General features: G+C 37.4%; 1 protein-coding gene across 1 annotated transcript in view; it reads right to left on the minus strand.

Moving 5' to 3' along the window:
• Positions 1–26,157, minus strand: part of ASTN2 (astrotactin 2) — a 1,161,487-nt gene that overhangs the window by 725,303 nt on the left and 410,027 nt on the right. Inside the window, 1 exon segment of the mRNA XM_074292901.1 lies at positions 8,132–8,278. Coding sequence (XP_074149002.1) covers positions 8,132–8,278 — 147 coding nt within the window.

Consider the following 26,157-nt stretch of genomic DNA (forward strand, 5'->3'; position numbering starts at 1 on the left):
AAGGGCATTTGGATTGGTATAAAGTCGAGACTGTTGCATTTTATATCAGAAGAGCCAAGTTCAAATCCTGGCTATGTTCCTTATTACCTGTGTGAGATCCAGTCTTTAGCTTCATCCATTAAATGAGGAGTTGGCTTCAAGAGTCTATTAACAAACATTTATTAATATGCCAGTACCTTGCCAACCACTCCATAGCTAAACCCTATGATCCTAAAATTAAACTGTATAATAATACTAGCTAGTATTTATACAGCTTTAAGCTTCACAAAGTACTTTACATGTGTTGTCTCTTTTTGCCTTCAAGAGCAAATACAAAATGCTCTGTTTGGCATTCAAGGCCTTTCATAATCTAACCCCCTCCATTACACCTTACCCCCCAACCCCGTCGTGTTTGATTGGCCTTCTTACTCCTCTAAACGCTAGCATTTTCCCTGTCCCCCTTCTCTGCTCCACCTACTGACCTCTCTGGCTTCCTTAAAGTCCCAATTAAAATCACACCTTCCCTAGGAAGGTTTTATCATTGCTGCTGTTCAGTCATTTTTCAGTCATGTCTGACTCTCCATGATCCCATTTCAGGTTTTCTTGGCAAAGATACTGGAGTGCTTGTCCATGTCCTTCTCCAGCTCATTTTTAATGAAGAAACAGCACTCATTTTGTGTTTATTTACATATTTTTTCTTCCATTGGACTGTGAACTCCTTGAGGGCAGGCCTGCCTTTTGTTTTTTGTTGCATTCCCCAGGCAGTTAATAATGTTTTTGGTTGATGGATTTTTTTTTAGTTCTCAAACAGCCCTGAGTGCTAATGATAAGCACTGTTACTATCTCCCTTTTATAATGAGGAAACCCATACAAACAGAAGTTAGGTGTGACCTTGCTCAGCCACAGAGCAGGATTTGAATTCAGGTCTTCTTTTCTTCAAGTACCACCAAGTTCAGCATGAGCAAAGGTTTGACCTGACCCATCAAGGCAATTTAATTTTCTCATCTGTAAAGGAGGGATGCTCACAACTATCTTTGCTATTTCACAGTATTGTTGTGAGTTTTCTGTGAGAAAAAATTTACTTTTATAATTATACTATAAACATGTAAGTTATTTTTATTAAATGTCATAGACCAGGCTAGATACTTCCTAACATGGTGATGTTGGCCCAGTGACACTTTTATGCTTATTACTTAGTGCGGTCTGACACATACTTATTAAATTCAGAGTCAGAGGTTTGAATTTTACCTATATTACTTTACAACCTTGCACAAGGTAACTTTTGCAACCTCAGTTTCTTCATCAATAAAATGAAGGGCACAGGGGACTAGAACTTTGCTTAGGTTCTTTCTAGTTCCAGATCATATAGTTATTTGCAGTATCTGCCCTCTCTTTTCTTTTTTCTTGGCGTGGGTGTCAATTACTCTAAAATAAGGAATAATGGGGAAATGAGTCTAATTCCTCTGAAATAGCAGCACGAAAGGGGGTAGCTTTTCTAACTCTGAATCATTCCACCTCCCTGAGCCCCCTCCCCACTCCCTTGCCACACTCTCCTTCCGTCCCTGAAAGCCAAGATGGCAGAGTGCTCACAACAGCAGGATGGAATTATTAACAAGAGGAAATTAAGCTCTCCCACCCCTCACAGCCTTCCACCCCCGGTTCCTGGGAACATATTTCTGGACGCGATCTGCTATCAAAACAGAGAAATTAGTCTCCAATTTTGGACGTCAAACTCAGTTATACCCTTTTGTTAAGGAGTGAAATTAGTAACAATTCATCCTGGGATGAAGCCAAGTCGGCATCTCGGCACAGAGTGTCATTAAAAATTCCAACCCAACTGGATGTGGAGCTGGCCTTAAATGCTTGAGAATATTTCGCTGGCGGAGCATTTTTCTCTGCTCTTTTTAACCTGGGGATTGGTTGTTATTTAAGGAAGCAATGGCTTGAAGCAGTTTTCCTTCTGCAGTCTAGGGGGCCAGGAGCCCCTAATGAAAAGGTTTTAGGAAAACTGATACCACTTCAGTGGTTTCTACCCGCCTCTGGCACCCACTCCTGGGTGTCATTGAACATGTTGCCCATTAAGTAAACGGGGGAGAAGAGGAGGGGAAAAAGTTTTCACAGTTTATAATTATATTTTCAGTTTCATTACTGATCTCATTTTAATGCCAACAGAAACCTTTCCTCCCCTTCTCCCCACACTCTCACGTGTGCATAGTCATTAAGTGTGGGTTGGAGTTCATCCTATTTTCCCTGATTTCAGCATATTAATCTGGTTTATTGGTATTTCATTGCCACCTCCCCTGGGTGTTCTGGATCTCAGTTTAATTTATATTTTTCCCTCTTTCCGGCACTCTGGGACCAAAGTTGTTTCATTTTTACACTGACGCACTATGTTGAATTCAGTAGAACTCTCAGATGGGGGGAATCTTGGAGTATAGGAGCCCACCGCTTGGAGAAGCTGTGATTGGAGATTGCACCATCACATCGTCAATAGACAGCTTTGGTCAAGTGTCCTATTAGATTAAAACTATCTGTGCGATGCTACTCAAGTCCCTTAGCTTTTCAGTATTGCCACATATGCTCTAAGCCTATAAACTGAAGAATAGATGTTGATTTATATAGGTCAAGTGGGTTCCTTCAGTCAGGAACTCCTGATAAAACCACAGAAATAGACAAAAGAAAAAAATCAGGGACAGATAACAGATCATGACATTTCAAATCATAATGGAGCCTTGCAGATAATCTAACCTATCCTCTTATTTTACAGATGTAACGGAGGTCCAGAGGCGGTAAATGGTGATCTTAAGGTCATATAGATTATAAGTAGTAGAGGGATGATTCGAATCCAGTGTTCTTTCTACTATACTGTGTTATGTCCACTTGATATGTCTATATATTCATTCAATAAACTGTTCATCTAACAAACATTGATTGAGCCTGCATTGTTAACTTACTCTGTGACCTTGATTATTTTGAACAAGATTACTGTTTTAGATCAGAATGGGACTAGGCAATCCCTGAATTTCCTTCAAATTGTGAGTAATTTTCTCTCTTTGGACCTCAGTTTCCCAGTTATAAAATGGAAGAGTTCTTTTTTTCCTAAATACTTTATGATTCTGGTAGATTACAATCCCTGAACGATTAGGACTACATTGACTTCATCTTCTCACTGTAATACCCAATACAGTACATTGCACTCACTGTTTAACAAATGCTAGTTATTTATACAAATTGAATCCTAAGTTTACATCAGAAACCAGGAATGAGATATATTCTCCACTCCAATGGAGTCTGGTGTTAAGGGCTATGGCAGAAAAAAAAAAAAAAAACAATCTGCATACTGTACAATAATACAAAGCCATATAATGAAGACGGGACCTGAAACTCTAAAACTCCTTGAAGGAGAAAATCTTCAACTCTGCCTCAGTGAGGGACCCCACCCAAGGGAAACAAGACAGTTTCATTCTGGTATCTAGGTGGAATTGGTTCAGTCCCTTGAATTTAAGAAACTCATTCAATTCTATTCAAATTCCAGCTCAAGCTGAAACCCAGCTTGTAGATGAGCCAACTTGGGCTGTCCCAGCCCCCACTGGGTCCAACCTGCTTGGGCTGTCTCAGCCCCCACTAAGACCCAATATAATAGCTTCCTTCAATGAAAGTCTTTTGCAGATGGACCTCAGTAGCTCACTCAGCTGCCAGGACTTTCTGTCCATTGACAACTGCATTCTCAATGCAAAACTCCATTTTCCAATAGATCTGTCACTATAGAAGTCAGTAAACTGATTTCTTGATAAACTGATTTCTATCTAACAATAAACTTTAATTTTGCAACTAACAATTTAGGAATGAGTGAATTCTTTCACTCCTAAAACCTGTGACTGATTTAAAGGGGATTCTTAACAACTCTCTTATAACCACTAACCTCTAGACCACCAGGAATCTACACCACTCAAACAGCATCAATATGAGTTTTAAAAAATCAAGACAAAGTATTATTGGAATTAAGAGGTAGGAGAGACCAATTCTGGTATGTTGTGATCAGGAAAAGTTCCTTGGAGATGATGGCATTTGAGCTGCTACTAAAAAATATTATACCAATGACCAGAGATTAGAGAAAAGACTTTCAAGTACAATCAGTCATGTGAACAGGCGGGCAAAGTAGGAGATTCATGAGGTATATTTCTAACAATGGATGGTTCAGAGGTAACTATGAATCTCCAAACATTTCCAGTAAAATTAATAGTGCTTTGTAACTTCCCACCAAAGCAATTCTTGGATACTTCCCTTAAAAATAGAAAAAAGAATCACATTACGAAATTCTTAAAGCTCCAGAGCTAAAATCTGAACTCCTTAGCTCTTGGCCTGGGAAAAGTAGATGACAGAAAATCACAGAATCTTCACACTGGAAGGGACTTTAGGGGCCACTAAATTTAAACTTTTACTAGATAGGAATCTTCTCTGTTATTACTCTAAGAGATAGTAATCCGGTTGTGGCTTGAAGATTTTCAGCAAGAAGGAAGCCACCAGTTCCCAAGACGCCTCATTCCATTTCTTTGCCAGCTCTCACTTTTTGATCATTTTTCCTAGTGTCAAGCTTCTGTGAAGCTTCTACATATCAACTTGAGTCCTGCCCTGTGGGCTAAGAAGACCACATCTATTCAATCCCTCTTTCCCATGACAGCTTCTCAAAGACTTGAAAAGTATTGCTGCCCTTAAGTCTTCTTTTCTCTTTACTTAACATCTGGAAGTTCTTTTCATTTGCTCTTCTAATCCATCATTCTGGCTACATCCCTATCCCCAATCCCCTTCCAATACACATACCTTGCTGACAAGAGAGTTAGATGCAACTTGTCAACATTCTTCAGTACTCTATTTCATGACATCACTCCATGAATCCTACATCCTAGTTAAAATGGAGTTCCATTTCCTCCTTTCTTCATTCATTCATCCATCCAACATTAAACCCACAGAGTCATAGTATAGGAGGAGTAGAGAGGGGAAAATTTAAACCAGAGGCATTGAATTATAGGTTTAAAGTAAAATGAAACATGGAGATGATCTCATTTGAACATTTCACTTTCTAGATGATCTTAGGATCATAGTTTAAAACTGAAAAGAGATTGAATCTGAACTCTTTGTTTATGGTGGGGAAATAAACACATAGATGTTAAATAACTTGCCCTGTATGATATGGCAGGTATCTGAGGTGGGATTTAAAACCAGGTCTTCCTCATTCTAAATCCAGTATATTTGCTGCCTCCTAATGAGGCACTTGTAAATAATGGAACTATCTATCTATCTAGGAACAACATTGAGAAGGAGCTCTGTAACTCTAAACTGCTGCTGTAGAATGTGCTTTGGTGAATTCTTCCTCATCCAAAGTCATAGACCAAATTGGAGGAGGGAAGATACTTAGGTTTAGAACTTGAACTCAGGACTTCTGTTCTAGGTCAGTGTTCTTTTCCCTCAGCTAAGAAGCCGTTGTTAATTCAAGATCCTTGAGAACAGGAATGGTTTCATTGTTTGATTGTCTATATCCAGCATTTATCACAGTGCAAGAAACTTATTAGGAACTAAATAAATGCTTGTTGATTGATTGAATATCCAGACGCTAAGGAACTTGGAATATGTAGCTGAAGGCTATTCACCCAGAGTCAAATGACATGAATTCACTGGCATCCCTGACAAGATCTTGGGCAAGGAAGGGGGAGGAGAGTGCATGCACAGGCAGGGAGAGGTGTGGTGGAGTAGAAGCGAAAGATGGCCAAAAAATTGGGCAGGGGCTGCCATCATCAGTATTTATTGTTATTGCCAACTTGGCTCCAGAAGAGTATTGTGTCTTACTGACCTTTTCTATGTACTGTGCAGTATGTATCAAGTGCAACTTTTCACTAACATGAGGACAAATTTCATTTTCTTCCTGCAGACGAGACCCATTATTCAGTCAGCTCCAATTCCTCAGCTCAGTGGCATTGGCCTTCCTGACTGTTGCTTGAAGCTGCCTCGGTGCGTTCTGTCTTTCCCAAATCAGATTAAATCTAAGCTGTTTTTTGAGGGATGGGATAGTGGAGGGTTGGAAGAGTGGTGAAAGAAGGATCCAAATGCCATGGCCACAGTCCCAGGAGGGCAAGTAGAGTTGGGAAAGGATAGTGTCAGACACTGTGCTAAGCACTTTACAAATATTATCTTCATTTAATCTCCACAACAACCTTGAGAGGAAGGTGCTATTATTATCCCCCTTTTTCAGTTGAAATAACAGGCAGACAAAGGTTAAGTCACTTGCTAATAGATATCAGAGACAGGATTTGAACTCAAACCTTCCTGACTTTCAGTCTAGCACTCTCTCTTTTAGGTCACCTTTTTGCTTTCTGGGACTTAAGTGACTCCTTCTGACTTTAGAAAGCTATGATTCTCCTAGCTGAATTAACAATATATTCCTTTCCCTTGCTATATATAACTTTTGACTGTGTCTGATCCACTGGCTTATACTTTTGCTCTGACTTTCTCAAACCCTGATCTCCCTTCTTAGTTTGAGACTCCTGCTTGCCTTGACCTCCAGTGTTTCCACCAGCTGTGAAAACCATTTTCTGGTCACCTAGCACAGCTTCTGCTCCTTTGTCACTTTTCAGACACCATGACTGTCCCATAGCACTGTAATCATTATTTATTTCTATCTCTAAAAACTAATCGGGTGCTTTGAAAGCAGCCAATGAGAGGACCAGAGTAGATGCTCTCTAAGCTACCTTCTCATTTTAAATCCCAGGGACCTATGAATTTCAGAGAAATCAGTATTAAAATATATCCTCAATAATGTACTGGTGCTAATGGGAACAAAGTAGCTGATGGGAAATGTGTGGGGGCAGTATTTGGAATGCTATTTTAGAAACAAACACATTTTTGAAAAATGCATTTTAAAGGAAATACAATCTGATTCCTTTCAAGTCCTTTCAGGAAATCCTAGCTAGATTAACAACTGGTTTGCCCAACACAAGTCTCTAAGGGATCTGCTTCATTGAGTACATAAGCATTATTAGCAAATAGAATTCCCTTTTTGTATTTGCAAATAGAACTTTTAAAATTGCTTTAAAACTATTCCTAAGTAGTTTAACAATTACTTCTGTAATCTTGTTTCCATTATTTGTTTCTTTATCAAAACCTTTCTTAATGGTAATACAGCATATAAAATGTGCTCCAAATCAGCAATTTTTTTTATCTTCCAATGAGAGAATTTAATATTCAAGATCCTTCCCAAATGTGACATTCTTGGGTTCTTCAGATCATACAGAATTATACCTGGAAAGTGCCTTAGAGATAAGCTAGTCCAGGAGTTCTTTACCTTTTCTTTGTTCTGACCTATTTTGGCAGTTTCACAAAACTTTAGACTGCACAAAATACTGTTATTTAATGCTCAAATTAAATATCATAGGATTGCAAAGGAAATCAACTATATTGCAATACAAAATGCAAAAACAAAACAAAACAAAAACAAACTTATAAGAATCACAGATATATTTCAATCTTCTCATTTAGCAGATGAGGAACCTGAGGCTTCTTAAGAGATTAAGTGATGGCCAAAAATTTGACCCAGGCTCTTAAGGTAAAATGGAATAAAGAGTATAAAGCAAAATCAAACCATCATAACTACCATAACTTCAGTGGGATTAGGGTAAGAAGAAGTGAGTTCAAATTATCTCTGTGATACTTATACAATGGAAAAACTACATGTACAATAAATGAGCTTCACTATATACTGAAGACAGCATTTTATTAATCTTAAAACATGATTAAAAGAACTAATAATATTCAAACTAAGGTCCTTTCTAGCTCTGACATTCTTTGTTCTTCTATTCTAAGCTCTAAAGTTACTTCAAACTCAAACATTTCATGTCCTGTGGCCTAATATTCTATTTTTTTCTAAAGTCTGCAGCTCTGATGTTCTACAATTCTAATCACACATTCTCAATGAATGACTTTGCATTAAGGAGACTTTGATGGCTCAGAATCAATTAAGGCAGTTCCTTTTTTTTTTTCACCCTGAATTGAAATATCAAGATTGGGTCACACGTGGAAAACACTTAACTACTCTTAGCTGAAAGGTGTTATGGAGCTTCAGAAAAATGTGGCTGCCTTAAGTACTGTTTTTGACTCTTACCATCTGCGATGAAGTGCTCTGGCACATGGAGCGTCACCTTCACAGTCAAGGGGCAGGACAACTGATTCCCACACACCATGGCCAGGACACAGGAGCTCACTGCAATCAGTGTGAGGGCTGTCTTGTTCACAGGGCTTTTCAGAAGACCTGAAAACCATCAAACAATGATTCAATCATATGCAATGATCTACTAAGGCAGAAATGTCAGTGAGGATAATTTGAGATTTTCTTTTTTATATATTTAAAAAATTAATATGCAACAAATGCTAAATTAGCTAGTGAGTTTTCTATACCTTTAAATACATGGGCATGTCAATACTTCTAGAATATTTTGGCTTTGATGTTTATTTGCCAACAAAGCTAAATCCACAAAATAACCTTCTAATTTGCTCTAAAAAAGAAATGCTTAATAGGAATACCAGAGAATCAAAATATAGATTATAGTAGAACTCATAGTTCATTAATGAATATATTAATCTGTTTAAGTTGAATTACATGTTCCCTGGATCATCAGGTATATTTTTAGCTCAACAACATATAAATGTTTTGAAATTTTCAATAGTGATGTTAAAACTTAGAAAAAAATCATGGACCTTTAGTTTAAGTCAGAAAATTTGTCATAAAATCATTGGATTTAGAGTTGGAAGGACATTAAAGATGAAAACCTCCCATTCTTCAGAAGAGGAACCTGAGGTCCAGACATAAGTATCTTCATCAAGGTCACAGAGAACAAACAAAAGAGCTGGGATTCAAACCCAAACTTTTTGATTATAATTCAAAGGCTCTTTAATTTATAATCTCCAGTTTCTCAAATCTCCTGTTGAAATGGGTTTTATTATGTCAATAGCCAAATATTTATTAACTGCCTCCTGTGTATTAAGACACATAGCAACAACATGAAGATGACTACTGTGTTCCAAGAACTGGCACTTCCATCATGTAGTCACATAAGCCTAGAGTTCCATCTGCTTCTGTGGAGAATGAGTCTCCCTACCCCCCTCTCTTCCTTTTAGATAGGCTTTTATCAGGAGTAGGAAGAGATGTTCTGGGTGAATGGGATATTGAACTCCATTAGTGTCTGTGTCAGACACAAATGGATGTCATTCTGCAACATCATGAGATGCATTTGGCTCTGACTTACCTTCTTGAGGGCACTTTCTGCAATCCTGGAAAGACTATCTAAAGTTTGAAGTTCTGTTTTTCTTTTTAATCTCTTCTCTATGACACGGTAGCTTTCTCTACACATCTATCTTAGCTTCACAGAACAGAATAAGTCCAATAGACATTTATTAAGCATCTACTATTTGGAAGGCTTTGTGCCATGCGTTATAGGAAATTTAAATATGAATAAGACACGGTCCCTTTCCTTAAGAAGGTTAAATTGGTTATTGGAGCAGCAGAATCATATATACATAAATAACAGTATAATTAAATAATAATGATAACAGTTAACATTTACATACCACTTACTATGTGCTAGGTACTGTGCTGAGCACTTTATAATTATCTCATTTGATTCTTACAACAATACTGGGAGTTAGGTGCCACTAATTAAGTACGTAAGTGTATGAAGCCAATACAAAGTGCTGGAGTATTTTCCCCCACTTCTAGCAGAAGAAATTAAGCAAAATTTCTTAGAGAAAATGGGGTTTGAACTGAGTCTTAAAGTATGGGTAGAATCTTAACAAGTAGGTAGATATAAGCCTTGAAAGGCCTTCCATGTATAAGGATAGAGAAACCTAAGGAAACAGGAATAGGAAAGGTAATGAAGTATTTGGGAAATGGAATGAATACCATTTTGATTATTGAAAATCAGACTTCTGGCATTGTGTTACAGTAAAATTGACCCTGGATCTGCAATAAGGAAACCTGGGTTCAAATTCCAGCTTTGTCCCCCCAAAATTGTATGACTTTGGCAAAACAGTTAACTTTGTTAGATTTTGATGTTCTCCACTTTTAAATAAGAAGGTGGAGTAGGGTAGGCAATATGATTTCTTTGAGTATATGAATCTTAAAAACTATGGATTAGAACTTCCACTTTGGGAGAAAACTTAAGCTATATATAAACATAAGCTGAAGGACAATTTTGAAATACTGTTGTTATTAGAGTCATCCATGATGATAAACACATTGTAGTGAGAGACCCCTATCTGAAATGAGTAGGGAATGGACTTGTCTGTATCCAGACCAATGATATTTATCTCCCAGAGAGCTCAGAATTGTAGGATCATAGAATGTCACAATGAGAGAAACCATAAAGGATTATCTCTTCAACTTCATCATTTTACAGATGAAGAAACTGAGACCCATAAGTGTGAATTGACTTCCTCTAAAAGCCTCCCCATCCCAATATTATGCTAGGACTCAGACCCATGTCTTTTACTTCTCGTCTTTATACCCCCGATTTCCCAAACTTCCCACTCGGTAGATACAATGTGAGGGGCAAAAGACCATTTTTCCCCCAGCACAAAAAGCTAAAGCAGCAGGGGTTCTCAGGAATACCTAGTCCAACTAGTATTTATGAAGTAACTAACTACTCTGTGTAAATCACTGGGGTAAGTACGGGAATACGAAAACAAAAATCATTCTTTGCATAGCTGTTTTTGAGCTGTCTCCACTAAAAATGAAAAGGCAGATGCAGAAAAGAGAGAAAAAGAGATTTTTTTTTTAAATGAACAACTTATCCAGCATCTGCCTTAAGGAAATCCAATTTCCCATGGTTTATCCCTAAAAAAAGGAAACAGAAAAACATAAAGAAGTCTAATCTAGAACACATAGTGAACAGATGCCCAGGGAGCAGCTAATCGGTCCTATAAAGTTACCAAGGCAACGGCACCTGGCTGTGACCTCACTGTGGGAATGGGCATAGGCAAAACCAGCCCAACACACGGCTTCTTGCCTTAGGGAACAGGCCAGCATGCTCAATCCTCAGCGGGTACTATGCTGAGGCCTAGAAACAAATGCCTCTGATGATCTTTGTTTTCCAGGCTTAAGAAGAAGCCCCAGGACACTCTCAGCAGCCACCAGTCAGTTGATAAATAAACATTTATTAAACACCTACTATGTTCCAGGCACTGTGCTAAAGATTGGAGATTTAAAGAAAAGTAAAAAACAATCTTTTCTCTGGAGGAGTTCACAGTTTAACGGGGTGAGACAAATTGCAAACAACTATGAATAAACAAGCCCTATAAGGGATAAATTATATATCATCAATAGAGGAAAGGCCCTATAATTAAGGGAGATTGGGAAAAGCTTCATATGGACTTTGGAATTTCATCTGATACATGAAAGAAGCCAGAGATAGAATGAGGAGGGAGAATTCTCAGCTTGGAGGATGGTCAGTGAAAGTCATAAAATGCAATGTCTTCTTCCAGGAACAACAAGGAAGCCAGTGTGAACTGGATCTCAGATTATATGTCGGCACGTAAAGTGTAATAAGAGTAGAAAGGAAGGGGGTGTAGATTATTAAGGACTCTGAATGCAAACTAGAGAATTTTATATTTAATCTAGAGTCACATGGAACCATTGGAGTTCATTGAGCAGGAAGTGATATGAGCAGAGCTATGCTGCGGGAAGATCATTTTGTCAGCGGAGGGGAGGATGGACTGGAGCCGTGAGAAAATCTGTGGCAGGAAGATGGACCATCGCAGTAGGCTATTTCAGTAGTCTGGGGGTGAAGTGATAAGGGCGGCATATGTGAGAGAGCAGGAATTATGTTGAGGCTTAGAAACAAATACTGCTGCTGCCTGGTGTTCTTGGGTTTAAGAAAGATCTTCAAGTCTCTCTCAGCAGCCACTAGGAAGAAGGAAGAATTCAGAGTTCTGTCAAGAGTGATTCCCTGATAAAGAAGAAGACAGAGTTCAGCCTGAGTGGGAGGCAGAAGCTCCATGAAAAATCCCAAACTGCAGGGGAAGCAGAAAGGCTTCCTAATCAAATTCTACAGTAGAGATTTGGTATAAGAAAACCGGAATCTTAGCTCAGCTCCTTGATAACTCTGAGACCCCAGGCAAGCCACCTCCTCTCCAAGGGACTGATTCATCATTTATAAAATGAAGGGGTTGGACTAGAGCACCTCTGTGGCCTCTTCCAGCTATAAATCCAGTAATCGTATGATTCTAATTCCCATAGCGGGGAAAAAGTGAATATTTTCAAGGCCCCCTTTTTCCTTTTTCTTCTCCTTCCCCTCCCCAATTTCTCTCAAAACAGCAAAGGAAAGAAAGACTGAAAGCATGTTGCTTTGGAAATTCAACTAAAAACATTTTTACTTTGTTGAAACACACGTTGCCTATAATTTCAGGTTTGATTGATTCTCCTTCTGGAAATGCCAAGTTGGAAGAACAGAATCAATCACATTTCAGTTGAATTCAGAGCATAATGAATCACATTTTATATTGAGAAAAATCAGGTATCTCCACAATGGGACCCATTCTCACAAGGCTTTTCTCAATAGAAAATTCCCATGTATTGAACCCCTGCTGATTGGGTTATTCTAGGTAAACAGAAAAACACATTTTTACGTACAAATATATATATGCACACCCATGGAATGGCAGCCCTGGAAATAACCTTATATAGATCATCAATTATCATGCTATAACTGAGGACAGAGAAAAGTCACTTGCCAAAGCCGTGAAGGGTTCAACAGACAGAATCACAATTAGAACTCAGATCGCCAGACTCTAAATACGTTGTTTATTCCACTATACGTGATGTGTCTTCAGCTAGATTTGACATTGTTAAAGATAATTCTGAGCAGGGATTTGAATGATGCTGAATCCTTAAGAGGAGGTTTGACAGCATTGAAGAAACCCTACACAGAAGTAGATTGAGGCAACAAGTTCCTTCAATTACTCTTGAAAAAGGTAATAGGAGACTGGGTAGTATGAGGACAACAATGTAGTATTTCATGTTTTTTCCAATATGTTTCTTAACAAAAATAAATAAAAAACAAAATCATCTTTTTAATACCATATTTTTCTGGTGCTACATTATAAATCAAGGAAACACCACCATCTTGGCTGCTAATTCCTAGAGTGAGAGAAAGTGAGTATTTTCAAGGCCCCCTGTCTTGATCTCTAGTAGCTGCATATTCCTTGCCCCTATATTATCAGCTGCTAGGTTTATGATCTTGTTTCATCCCTGGTAATGGCTATGAGTGCCATGTGAATGGAGATTTAAAGATTGTGGGTAGGAAGTCAATGGGGAAAGAGGGAGAGGAGAAACATTTCAAGCCCAAATCAATACCACTACCTTCCTTCCAAGAAGCCTTTCCAGTACTCTGTGTAAGTCACAAATTCTCATTCGAACCTTCCATAGAATTCTGATGAACTTAAGCAATGAGACACAGTATTCTCTGTATTTATGTCTCTCAAGTGTTTAGACTGAAGAGCAAGGGATGTGTCTTACAAAAACTTTACATATCCCACAGCACCTAGCACAAGGCTCTGCATAGTTAAGTGTTCAATAGATATTTGTAGAATGGGAAAATAAATGAACCCATGGTTGTTTCAAGAAGTAGCTTTTTAACTGCCCTGAGTGTCATTGTGATCCATACACACCTGATGGCAGTTTTTGTGTCTTCATTTCACTGATATTGAAAGCCAGTATACTTCTTGTGAATGGAACTTGCACTGGTAAGTGGCTTCCGGTAGAAACTATTCAACTGGCTCAAAAACATTGGAATTTTTATATTTTTCCTAGCAATTATGGAAGACTGTCTATTTGTGCCAAAGCAATCCTTCAAAGGGATCAAGGAGACTAAATACAACTGGCTCAAGGGGTAGCCAAGATTATCTCTCTGGAAAGATTTATCACATGGGTCATGTTCTTTTTTTGTTGTTTTTGTGTGAATTCTCCTTTGCCCATGTTACGTTTTCTACTTTTAGACCAGATTTTCTACTGACTACTTAGGGTTCTTATTTTATCTCTGACTTCTATGGGTTATTTCTTTGTGGTACCCCAATCAGGCAAAGGATTATGTGTATATTTTCCCAAACCTTTTCTGATCTTTATCCTTTCTTAAGATCCAAAAGATTAGAGTTAGAATCTGGGAGATTATTTACTCTAATACCCTTCACTTACAATAGGAAAATGAGGTTGACGAGATTAAATACCTTTCCCAAGGTAGCACTGGGAGTGAGTAGCAGAGCATAAATTTGAGCCTAGGTTTGCCGTTTCAAATCTAGTGCTCTTTCTATGGCAACTACAACATCTCTGCCCCATGCCTCATTTCTTAGCAGAACATTACTGTAATCAATTACTTAATCACTTTAATCAAAATTCATATTTGAAAGGTACCCCCAAGGATCCATAATCCAAACCAAGCTGAATAGATATCTCTTCTCTAATATTTCTGAAAGGTAATGATCTAGCTTTTACTTGAAAATGTCAAGTAAAAGTGAATTTCCACAGTAAAGTCAGGCAGCCTATTAGAAATTAGAGAGTCCAACTTATTAGAAATGGTTATTTCTTATATTGAACTAAAATCTGCTTTTGTGATTCCTCCTCATTGTGCTGTTTCTGCAATCAGGAGCCAGATAGAATCATTCTACTTTATCTTCAAAAATTTGAAAGCAGATATCATGTTTTCCTACCATCCATCTAAGTTTTCTTCTTCTCCAGACTAAAGCAGTCACTGATTCCTTTTATTTGTTTCCACATGAATAATCTACCATCTTCATCTTCCTCCTACAGATAGGCTTATAATTTCCAAAATTATGGTGTCCAATAATACTAAAAATGTTGTCCACTGAGAGAAATAAACTATCACCTGTCTTGCCCTGTGTTCTCTGGTACTTCAATAGATACGTAACCTCGTGGATGGAGGCTCTCCTTCCAAGGGCACATACAGGTCACCATCAGTCTATGCCTTCTCATTCTATGGGACTCATGTCCATGTATTCCCATAAATTATTTATTGGGGTTCCAAGTAACTTGCTAAGAGCCTTCCATTAGAGCTTTCAGCATTATGTAGGTACCAATGGAGCACACAGGCTCTCTCAGTCATGCCTTCCTCACAATATTTTGATCCCTCTCTGACCCTGATACCTCCTTTGTTAGACATTTCTTTGATGATGTCTTTTATGTAACTTCTGAGCACAATACCTCTTTTAATAGGACTGAAGATAAGTTTGCTCTTTTGACTGTCACGTCTTCATAGTTACGATAGATACTACTGCCAGAATATTTGAGCTTTTATTAGAATAAACATATCTTTCCATTGCTCTTAAAGCAGAGGGACATTTTTCTTGTTTTCCAAACCATCGCCTTCTCTTCAGACTGACAATTCTACGTAAGCATTTTTCATTGTGTTTAAGCATTCATCTGGAGATAAACAGGTTTCCTCTTGAAAGGAAAGAAAGGAAAAAAGAAAATAGAAGAAGAAATGCTTTATGAAGCATCCTTCACCAAAATCTCTAGTGATCTTTCTCTCTTCATTCTAAGGTTTACTGTTTAAAGGTGTTCTTTTATATACTTTCTTGTTTTCTTCTTAATCTTACCAGCCAATAAAATAACAATTCTGGGCCTAATTTAGATCAATCCAAAGGAATACATTCTAATTATTACAAGTGGTGGTAAGATGTAACAGAAAAATCTCAGGGAGACATAGGTCATGACTGCTCAGTCATTAACCTTGGCAGCATAGCCTTGCATAAATCCTTTCAATGCATTCTAACAATAATTAAGAAAGTACTGGATGTGGAATTGAGGACTGAGTTTTAATCTTGGCTCAGTTGAATGATAGTTTTGTTATCTTAGGTTGGTCATTTCTCATTTTTAGACCTTAGTTTGCTGATCTGTAAAATGATTGTATTGAACTAGATATATCTTGGAGGTCTTATTTTACTTTTTGCAATTCTGTAAAATATAGGTCAATTTCTCAATGTAAGGCATTAACTGTTGTGCTGTCTCTTTCGTCACAGGATTTCTCCTTTTAGAAGTACCTGATAAGAAAGAAATCTCCAGCTAGGTTTCTTTACATATGTTTAGGTTAATAAATGAATACCTAATGCCTTCAACCTAACTAGTCATGGTTCTTGTTTCACATGAAAGACCCAGAAATACTCCCAATGACAATTAACTATAACAGAGAGGGTGAGTGGAATGAACACATATAGAGTGTTAGAACAACAAAAGGAGATGAAAGGACATCTTGTTCAACTTTCTCATTTAACAGACAAGGAAATTGAGTTCCAAGCTGGGTTAAGTAAATGACATAAAATCACACAGCTGGCAATTGGCACAGCTGAGATTCAAGCCCAAACATTTTGGTCTTTGAACTGGAAATCCAAGGTTCAAATTGTTGGAGTGATAGTAATTCTGAATAAGTCAAAATATATAAAGGGATAGAAAACAGGGTGTATGATGAGTGCTAGGAAAATTAATAGTGTTTATCTAATAAAAGAAACAATGAAGGCCTTTGACTGAGCTTTGAGTATATGGAGAAGATCCATAGGAAAATTTCAGTTAGCTTTAATAGTAAACAAGAGGCCATTCACTTAGATTAAGACAATAGAAATCTAGGTGAGGCATAGGAAAACACATCAACAATTAAAAAAATAACAGAACATTGCTCATTAGGGTGGTGAGGATGGGAACTGGACTTGTGAATTTATTGATATAAAAATCTCCTTGATAAAGGAGCTGTATCTATGAATACAAGCTAGGAACTTCTGTACAATAAATGCTAATTACCTAGAGTGCTGAGAAAATAAGTAACTTAATTTGTCCAACATCATAAAGTTAATATATGTCAGAAGTGAGATTTGGACCCAAGTCTTCTCAACTCTGATTTTATCTTTCTATCCACTACACAAAAGCACCTTTCTAAGAAAGCTAATACTGAAATATGTAACATAGGAAAGTTACAGATTTTCAGTAGAGATAAGTTCACAAGGAGAAGAGATCAACCACTTGTCCTGATTGCTTAACACATTTACTTGTCAGAAGGCTAGAACCCAAATTGGGTGACTTTTTTAGGTCACCAAAGCTTAAGCTTAGCAAGTTCCAATCCATGGCATACAGCATAGGTCAGGACACATCTAGAATACATTTTTTAATAATAGCTTTTTATTTTTAAAAATTCATGCAAAGACAATTTTCAGCATTCATCCTTGCAAAACCTTGTGTTCCACATTTTTCTCCCTTCCTCCTTTCCTTCCTCCTATCCTAGACAGCAAGTAATCCAATATAGATTAAATATGTGCAATAGAATACTCCTTTCACTTCTGAGCATGACAGTATAAAAAAGGCATTAGCTGGAAAGTGTCCAGAGAAAGGAAACTAGCTAATATACTCCTCAGATATATATCTGGGAAAGGAATATAGTCTAGCTATATAGGTAACTTCATATTTTGTACATATTTTGTATTTATGCATATGTCAACATGCTGTTTCTGCCAATAGAATGTAATTTCCTTGAAGGAAGGCCTTGTTTTGTTTTGTTTTTGTGTTTCTGATACCAAGGGCAGTGTAATTATGAAGGCATGTTGAATTGAATTGAATTGTATCATGAAGATTATTCAAGCACCTGAAGATTAATTGAGATATTTCCCTGGCCTAAGATATGATCGGGCCTTCAAGTATTAACACTTATCACATGGAAGCTGAACTAGATTTACTCTGTTTGGCCCTAGAGGATAGAACATAAAATCATAGATTAGAGTTAAAAAGAAAGAAATTTACTCTTGTATGAGGAAAAAAATTACAAGTATCCACATTGAAATGAACTGTTCCCAGAAATTAAGATCTTTAGAAAATGGCCGGATGACCTCTTATTGGATATGTTATTGAGGCAACTGATTTTTCAGGTATAGTTTGAAGTAGATGGCCACTGAAGTGTTTTTCAAATTTAAAATTTTGTGTTTCTTCTTTCCTCTTTTCCACAACAAGAATTTTTACAAAAAGAGGGAGGAACCTTCCCAGGAGGGCACAAGCTAGGTCCTTGGAGCAATGTCACACAAGGAAACATTGTGAAGCATCATTACAGCTGAGATGTGGGGGAAATTTCTGCAATGGTTCCCCAAGTAACTGTAACTCAGGTACCAGGCACACCTGGTCTATTTCATGTCTCTGACTATGTTGTTAAATTTATGGAATAGCAATAATAGTAACGACATTACAACATGTTTATTTATAAAATGCTAACACCTGAAGAACTGAATCTTTGAGCAGAACCACTACTAAATTTTATAAGTATGCATTGTGTGCTTAGAAGTAGATATAGGTGTATATATATACAGAGCTGTAACAGTGACTGTGGGAACCATAACTAAGAATGCTGTCCTCCAGTTCATTCCTCAGCTAGAATCCTACATTAGCAGTCTTGTCTTGGCTCTGGTTTATGAGCAGTAAGCAATAGAGGAAATGAAAGCCATTTGGGAAAAGACTATTCCAAAAGTCAGCTTCTCCCTAGAGAGTGCCCACCCCACCCCATAGTACTTGATAAATTTCCCAAAGATTTGCATTAGGAGGGCTTTCTTTGGTTTCTCTCTGGAAAGACAAGGTTGACAGTATTTATTTCATTGCCCAGAGAATGTAAATATGCCAGTGAGTGCCAAGTCTTGGAATAGTGTTAATAATTTATTCAACAAATCACATAATGTGCATTTGTGATACATGATTTATAACCACCCACTAACTTCTGTATTTACCCACCTGACTTCCTCAGACATGTCAAGGGCTCATGTTTTTGGTTTGAAGACTAAAGCTATTCCTGAATGATACAAGTGCAAGAAGAATCCTGGAAAATTTGCTCAGAAAACAGCACAAGGCTTTCTTTCCCAGATGAAATTCAAGTGTGCCTTTTGTTGCTCTCAAGCAAATAAGGCAGGCTTTCCAACAAATAGATTTGGGTCAAAAGTGATTAAGAGAGATTTCTTAACTAGTAACATTTCTGATGGAGCAGGTGATGCTGTGAGGAGATGGTTAAGCATTTAAATGCTAGGGTGGTTTTACATGGATGGAATGGGGGGGGTCACTGGAAGTTATGTTTTGCTTTCCTGTTTGCATACATATCTGATATTCCATCACTTGTGGGTGGAGAAGCTCCAGGAAAACAAAGAAATGGGAATGAAACTGATAAGTACAGTGTGGATATTATAATAACTCATATCTAAATAGTTTTGATACTTCCAGAATATTTCTTCATAACAGTGGAAGTCCAGAATTAAGTGACTTGTCCAAGATGGATACAATAGTTAGGTAGCAGAAGCAAAATTTGAACTCAGATCCTTTAAAATAAAATCTAGCACTCTCTATGTTCTGTTGCATTATGAAAACATAAAATTGATTTCTTGGTGTGGAAAGCAGACTCTTTGCTTTATTTGATTTGAAAAGAAATCTTACAGACTACAATTGTACCTACAGTTTACTCTGGGCAGCTAGGTAGCACAGTGGATAAAACACCAGACCAGAAGTCAGGAAAGTCTGAATTAAAATATGGTCTCAGTTACTTACTGGCTATATGACCCTGGAGACAAGCAACTTAACCTCAGTTTCCTCACCTGAAAAATGAACTGGAAAGGAAAATGGCAAGCTACTCTAGCATCTTTAGTAAGAAAACCCCAAATGGTGTCTCAATTGAAATGACTGAACAACCACAATCACAACTGCCTACTTTTTGGAGGCTTCAGAGGTTGTTTGATTGTTAGCTTTTGTCATGTTATTATATGAATATAAAGATATAAATACTTATGTCTATATCTATATTAATATTATAGTTCCTTGTTTTGAGATTTTGCTCTCCTTCTCATTGTGCTGCTGCATTTTATGTATCCCCATTCCATGGTAAAGAACTTCAGGACTTGAGTTAAATTATAGATTTGTAAATTCAAAGTAGAAGAGATGTCAAAGTTCAACTAGTTCATCCTACATCCTCAAACAGGAGTCCCATCCATAACATGTCCAACAAGTTGATTATCAGCCTTTCCCTGAGGACAACCAATAAGGGAAATTCAGTATCTCCCAAGGCAGTATGCCATTCTTGGAAACAGCCTTAATTGTTGGGAAAGTTTTTCTTCTTTTTCTGTACTGAAAGCTGCCTTTCTGTTAAATGTCTCATCACTTTTGGCTCTGCCTTCCAGGGCCAAGTGAAACAAATTTAAGCTCTCCTCAATGTGACATTTCTTCAAATACTTCATGGTGTTCATCCCCACACCTACCCTCAAATCACCCACTGTCCCCAGCAGTTCCTTTAAATACTCATTCCAAAGATTGCTTTCAGTCAATATTCCATCCTAGTTAAACTTTTCTGTACTTGCTACTTTTTCTTCCTAAAATGGGGTCTCTAGAGTTAATAATAATAATACCCCAGAGGTGGTGCTATCGGGCAGGGATAAAACAGAACTTTATACTTCTTCAGGACTCTATATTTCTCTGAGTTTGGTTTAAAATTCACAATTTTTGAGGCCTCTTAACTCTCTAAGTTAGCAACAAACATTGCAACTGATGTCTCAGAACGGTATTTAATAAGTACTGTTTTCTATTTGGATTTGACTAATTGAAATGAATATTCCATCCCTCATTTCCTCTTCAGCAGGATGGAAGACTTCAGGTGTTGCATATATTGTTGATTTATCGTTGGTGGATAGTTGATTCAGTTTTGTTCAACTTTTAGTGACCCTATTTAGGGTTTTCTTGGCAAAGATACTGAATTGGCTTGCCATTGCCTTCTCCAGTTTATTTTACAGATGAGAAAACTGAAGCAATCAGGTTTAGATGACTTGTGTAGGGTCATACACAGTAAGTGTTAAGGCTGGATTGGGGAAATTACAGATCTAGCACTCTATCCACTGAAAAACCTAATTGCCCATACTGTTTATTAACTTTGCTGAGCTGATTTCTTACTTTCTCTTTTAAAAATATTATAGGGGGCAGCTCTCTGGATAATGGAAGGGGAAGGGATACATTTTGAAAATAAAATGATATGAAAACAAAAAATTAGTAGAACGAATAATGGATTTCCAACCAGAGGAAGGAATTTCAAATCCTAGCTTTGTCACTACTTATTATCTACATGAATTTGGGCAAGTTCATCAACTTCTACTGGCCATAGTAGAGTGAAGAGATTAGACTAGATGACTTCTCATATTTATTTATAATCCCACAAAAACATACATTAGATTGATTGCTTTAAAATAATTATAACCTTGTTACTATCATGATACAGTGAAAAGGATATTAGATTAGGAGCCTGCAAATCAAGATGTTGGTCCTAGTTTCCAACTAACTAAATGACTGACCTTGGACAAATCACCTGGTCTCCATGAACCTCAGTTCCTTCACATGCAAAATGGGGGTAATTATTTATATGATCATTTACCCTTTCTGCTGTCCAAGTATAAATGCTATTAAATTAGGCAGCATACATGAAAGCATTTTTAAACTTAAAGTATTATATAAATATGGCCTACTGAAAACTGTCAGTCCTCTTCATCATATAACATCTCAGCAAATTCCATCTTATTACAAACCAATTCTATACTTAGGGAGGGAGAAAAAAAGTTAGCCCTTTGCTTGGGCATTATAACAGACTAAAAGGTCATAGAGCCAGATTTCCACATCCCATGGATGCCAATTAGCTGGATGTCTGAATGGACTCTATCTCTGTGCAGAGTCGGGGAACAGCTGGCAAAATATCTTATTCCCCTCCGAAGATTCAGCACCTGCTGAAAAAGGAGGAGACATTTAAGGTGGCTGCTATGAACAGTTGGTACTGTCAGTGCACAAGCCCATTGGCAGTGGTGCTCTTGGCTGAAAGGCCTTTCCTCCCCCATGGGCTGCTAATGATTTGTTTTCTTCCTTTGACCCTAAGAAATAGCCTATTCAGCACTCTCTCTCTTTTTTTTAAACTAACCCTCTCTCTTCAATAAAGAAAATGATGGGGGAGAAAGAATGGAAGAAGGTGGAGATAGGAAAGAGATACTGTTGTCTTGGCTTTTTAGTCACAGGACATTCCTACATCAACCTGATAATGACAGAATCAGGAGATGAGTTTATAAATATATATAAAAAAAACATACTCTAATTACACCATCTTTATCAGCTTGAAGCACATGTAGCATCAGCCAAATGTGGGCTCTAAACAAAACAACAATTGCTTTCTAAGCCTCCTCCCCTCCCAGGTGATAACAGCTGAATTCATCATGTTCATTTCATGCTGGTACTATAGGTCAGGGATGGACAGCCTGTAGTTGTTGGGAATTCAACAGCCTTTCCCCATATTTTTGTCGCTCTTTTCCAGTTACTCACTTTCCTTTTTTTACACTTATAAATCTCTTAGTCAGTCAGCAGTTAGACAATAAAGATTCAGGGCTCACAATGTACTAGGCAATGTGTTAGGAACTGGAGACACAAAAGCAAAGTCTCTCGGGGAGCTCGCATTCCTCCCTGGAAGCTCTCAGCAGCAAAATTCTAGCAGAACCTTTATCACGGATCTTTATACATCTCCAGAAAAAAAATGAAAGACAAGGAAATAGTCTTGGGAAATAAGTGTAGCCATGACCCTTCAATGGATTGAGTTCCTATTAAGAATAGATCTTCTCTATTACAGTGTGTTTCCACCTTGGCTCAGTCCCAGGGACAACTCTAGATCTGGAACAAGCAAGTGGCTTTTTAAACAATGTGATATGGACAGTTCCAGTTGCTAGTGCTCACCCCAAGACACCTCCCATTTAGTCACAGAGAGCAACAAAACTCTTCTACTACCTAAACTAAAATCCCTACCTTTATATGGGGATATCTATCTCTCATCTATCTATCTATCTTTTTATCTTTCTATCTATCTATCTTCTATCCATTTTGCTCTGTTTCCCCGTCTGTGTCTCTCTGTGTCTGTGTCTGTCTGTCTGTCTATTTGGAGTAAAAGAAAGGGAAGAATACACAATGACACTAGAACTATTGATTGGGACAACATAATGAAGGGTGTTAAAGATGAACAGAAGAACTTAAATTGCATTCTAAAGGTACCTAACATCCATTGGACTTTATTGAGTAGGAGAGTGACACAGACAGAATCTGAGCATAAGAAAAATCACTTTATCAGCCACATGAAGGATGGACTAGAATAAGGAAAGACATGAGATAGGGATGAGTATCAAGAGGACACTATAAAAACCTAGGAGAGTAATGAGGGACTGGACTAAAACTGGTAGCTGTGTAAACAGAGAGAAAGGGTAGGAGACAAAAACAAGCGTGTAGCATGTAGCATCAGCCAAATGTGGGCTCTAAACAAAACAACAATTGCTTTGTAAGCCCTCTTCCCTCCCAGGTGATAACAGCTGAATTCATCATGTTCATTTCATGCTGTTATTGGTTAGGGATGGACAATCTGTAGTTATTAGGAGTTCCACAGCTTTTGTGGAAGTAAAAAAGGTATCCATTTTGTTAACGTATAGGATAAGGAAAAAAAAACAAAGAATATTGTAGAGGTAAAAATGACAAAAACAATTTAACTTACTGGATTTTTGTAGTGAAGAGAAGTAAAAAATAAATGATAATGACAAAATTATGAGATTGGCAACTTGGACTAATTACAATATCTTTGCAGAAAAGGAAAATTTGTAAGGTAGGTTTGGGGAAAATCATAATGAGGTTAAGTTTCAAATGTCCCTGGGGTATGGGGTTGGAAATGCCAGGTAGGCAATTGGTAATATAGCAAAGAAACTCAGGAAAAAAACAGGGCCAGTTCTATAGATCAGAGATTCAGTAGCATAGAAATGAAAATTAAGCCCCATGAGAGCTATCGAACTGGACCAGCAAGAAGAGTAGGGAGGCTATGACAATGACATAGACAGTATCCATAGATAGGAAACATGTTATGGAATATGAGCCAGACAAAGAGGAAAACCAGGAAAGAGGGCTATGAAAGTGCAGAGTGGAAAGGGTTTTCAGGAGGAATGGACAGTCAAAAGTGTCAACTACAGCAGCCAGATCAAGATGGAAGAGGACTGAGAAAAGCAAGCCATCAAGTTTGGCAATTAGGCGATTAGGAATAATTTTAATGTTAAATAAACCTTTATCAGTAGGTCTGAATATTGAATTTCTATAGGTCATTTCTATGAAAAAATATATTCCATATTTAAAACTCATTTAGAAACTTTCAGAGCATAACTTGTCCCTATACTATAAAGTGAAGGCAGTAATAAAAGGAGGTGCTACAGAGACAGAGTACTTTGTGTGTTTAAAGCTGACTAGAGCATAAGTGCTAGGTAAAAGCTCTTGGAGAGCTATAAATAGCCAGTAGAGTGACCCTACTAGCCTCTCCCCCCTGTGGGGGTGGCTATGCCAGGTTTAGCTTTCCTGCTACATAAAAGCTTCTCAAAGAATTGTTTTCCCGGGAGCTTTTGGCTGCTTTGTGCATGTCAAGGGACTTTTGCAGTTTCTAATTATCTCCCTTTATGTTCAGGCTGAGACTTGTTAATACAATAAACCAGCATTTCCGGGACACACTCATACACAGAAACATCTCAAGGTGTTTTACAAGCTGAAGATCATGTTAAATCAAATCAAATACCAATTAAAGATTAACAGCAATGCTAGGAAATTGTTATCTGCCATCCTGTAGTGGCCTCTGGGGCAGCAGTGAGTTTCTACCAAGCAAGAGTTACTCTTATTCCAGCCCAATTTGCTCTTTCAGTATCTGTTGGCCACAGCAGCCTGTGCCTAAACAAATCAATGCTCTCATCTCCTTAAAAGTGTTCCCAAGTGCCCTGTTTCCCCAGTACTTGGCCCTTTCTGAATGTTTCTCCCATCACTGAACCCATACTTCCCTTCCCAATTTCCAGTTTGCCAAAGCCATGATACAATTCACTTCCATCTGCAAACAATTCAATAATAGTAAAAGCTGACATTTATATAGTGCCTTTAGGTTTACAAAGCATTTTACAAACATTATCTCATTTGTTCCTCATGTTCTTACTAGGCTTTCCTTCTAGCAATAATTGCAAGGAAATGACTGGTCACAGCAATCTGAGTGCTCATGTAGGCAAAATGGCAAAAGGGAATAAATGCTTTTGCCCAAAAGAAAATATCAAGTCTTCAAGTAGAAAAAAGAACAATAATAAAAAGATATTTAAACTAGGAATTTCACACAAAAATAATTTTTTAAGAGGCAAAGTTGAGTAACCATGCTTTCAATTCTCACTCATGTTTTCTGTTTCATTTTTCATATTAGTAAAATGGAGAATAATATCTGACCTGACTACTTCATAGTGTAGTCAAAAAAGTTCTAGAATAGGAGAGAAAGAATCAAAGAACATCAATGTAAAAAGGAACATTAAATACCATCTAGTCTGGAACCATGCCTGAATAGTGATCAACAGTATAATATCTCCAACAAGTGGTCATGCAATCTTCCTTAAAAGAAGACTTCCTTTAAGGACCAATTTTCTACTTTCAAAGGAATCCCTCTAGAAAATACTAATTCTTAGGGAATTTTTCTTTGAATAGAGTCGAAATTCATCTCTGTAACTTTAACTCATTGTTTCTAGGACCAACCAGAATATGCCACATCCCTCTCCCATATTACCTGTGTGTAATTACTCCTTACGAGCAGGAGACAATCTTTACCTTTTTTTTTTTTTTTTCCTACTACTAGTGATTAGTATAGATTCTGGCACATAGCAAGTACTTAAATGTTTAGTGACTGGCTAACTCTGAAAAGTTACAATTTAATACATTTTTTGTGATTTTTTCTGGAAAAGGATTTCTTAATCTAGAACCTGTGGGGTTTAAATATGTACATGTACTTGGACACATGCATGTATACATACATACACATATCTCTATGTCTATGTAAATATGTATATATACACTGTAATTTATATGTATGTATGTATGTGTATATATTTAGACTTTATTTTCATACAATTGGTTTGGTTTCCTTCATAATCTCAAGTAGTTATTTTATGCATCTAAAATATTTTGAAAAGAGTCTCACATACTTCACCAGACTTTATGGTACAGCAACATTAAAAATCCCTGTTCTAGAAGATAGTATATGTTTTCAATAAATTGCTGTTCATTAT

This window comes from Sminthopsis crassicaudata, chromosome 2 (assembly GCF_048593235.1).
Source record: "Sminthopsis crassicaudata isolate SCR6 chromosome 2, ASM4859323v1, whole genome shotgun sequence".
In the NCBI taxonomy this organism is placed as follows: Eukaryota; Metazoa; Chordata; class Mammalia; order Dasyuromorphia; family Dasyuridae; genus Sminthopsis; species Sminthopsis crassicaudata.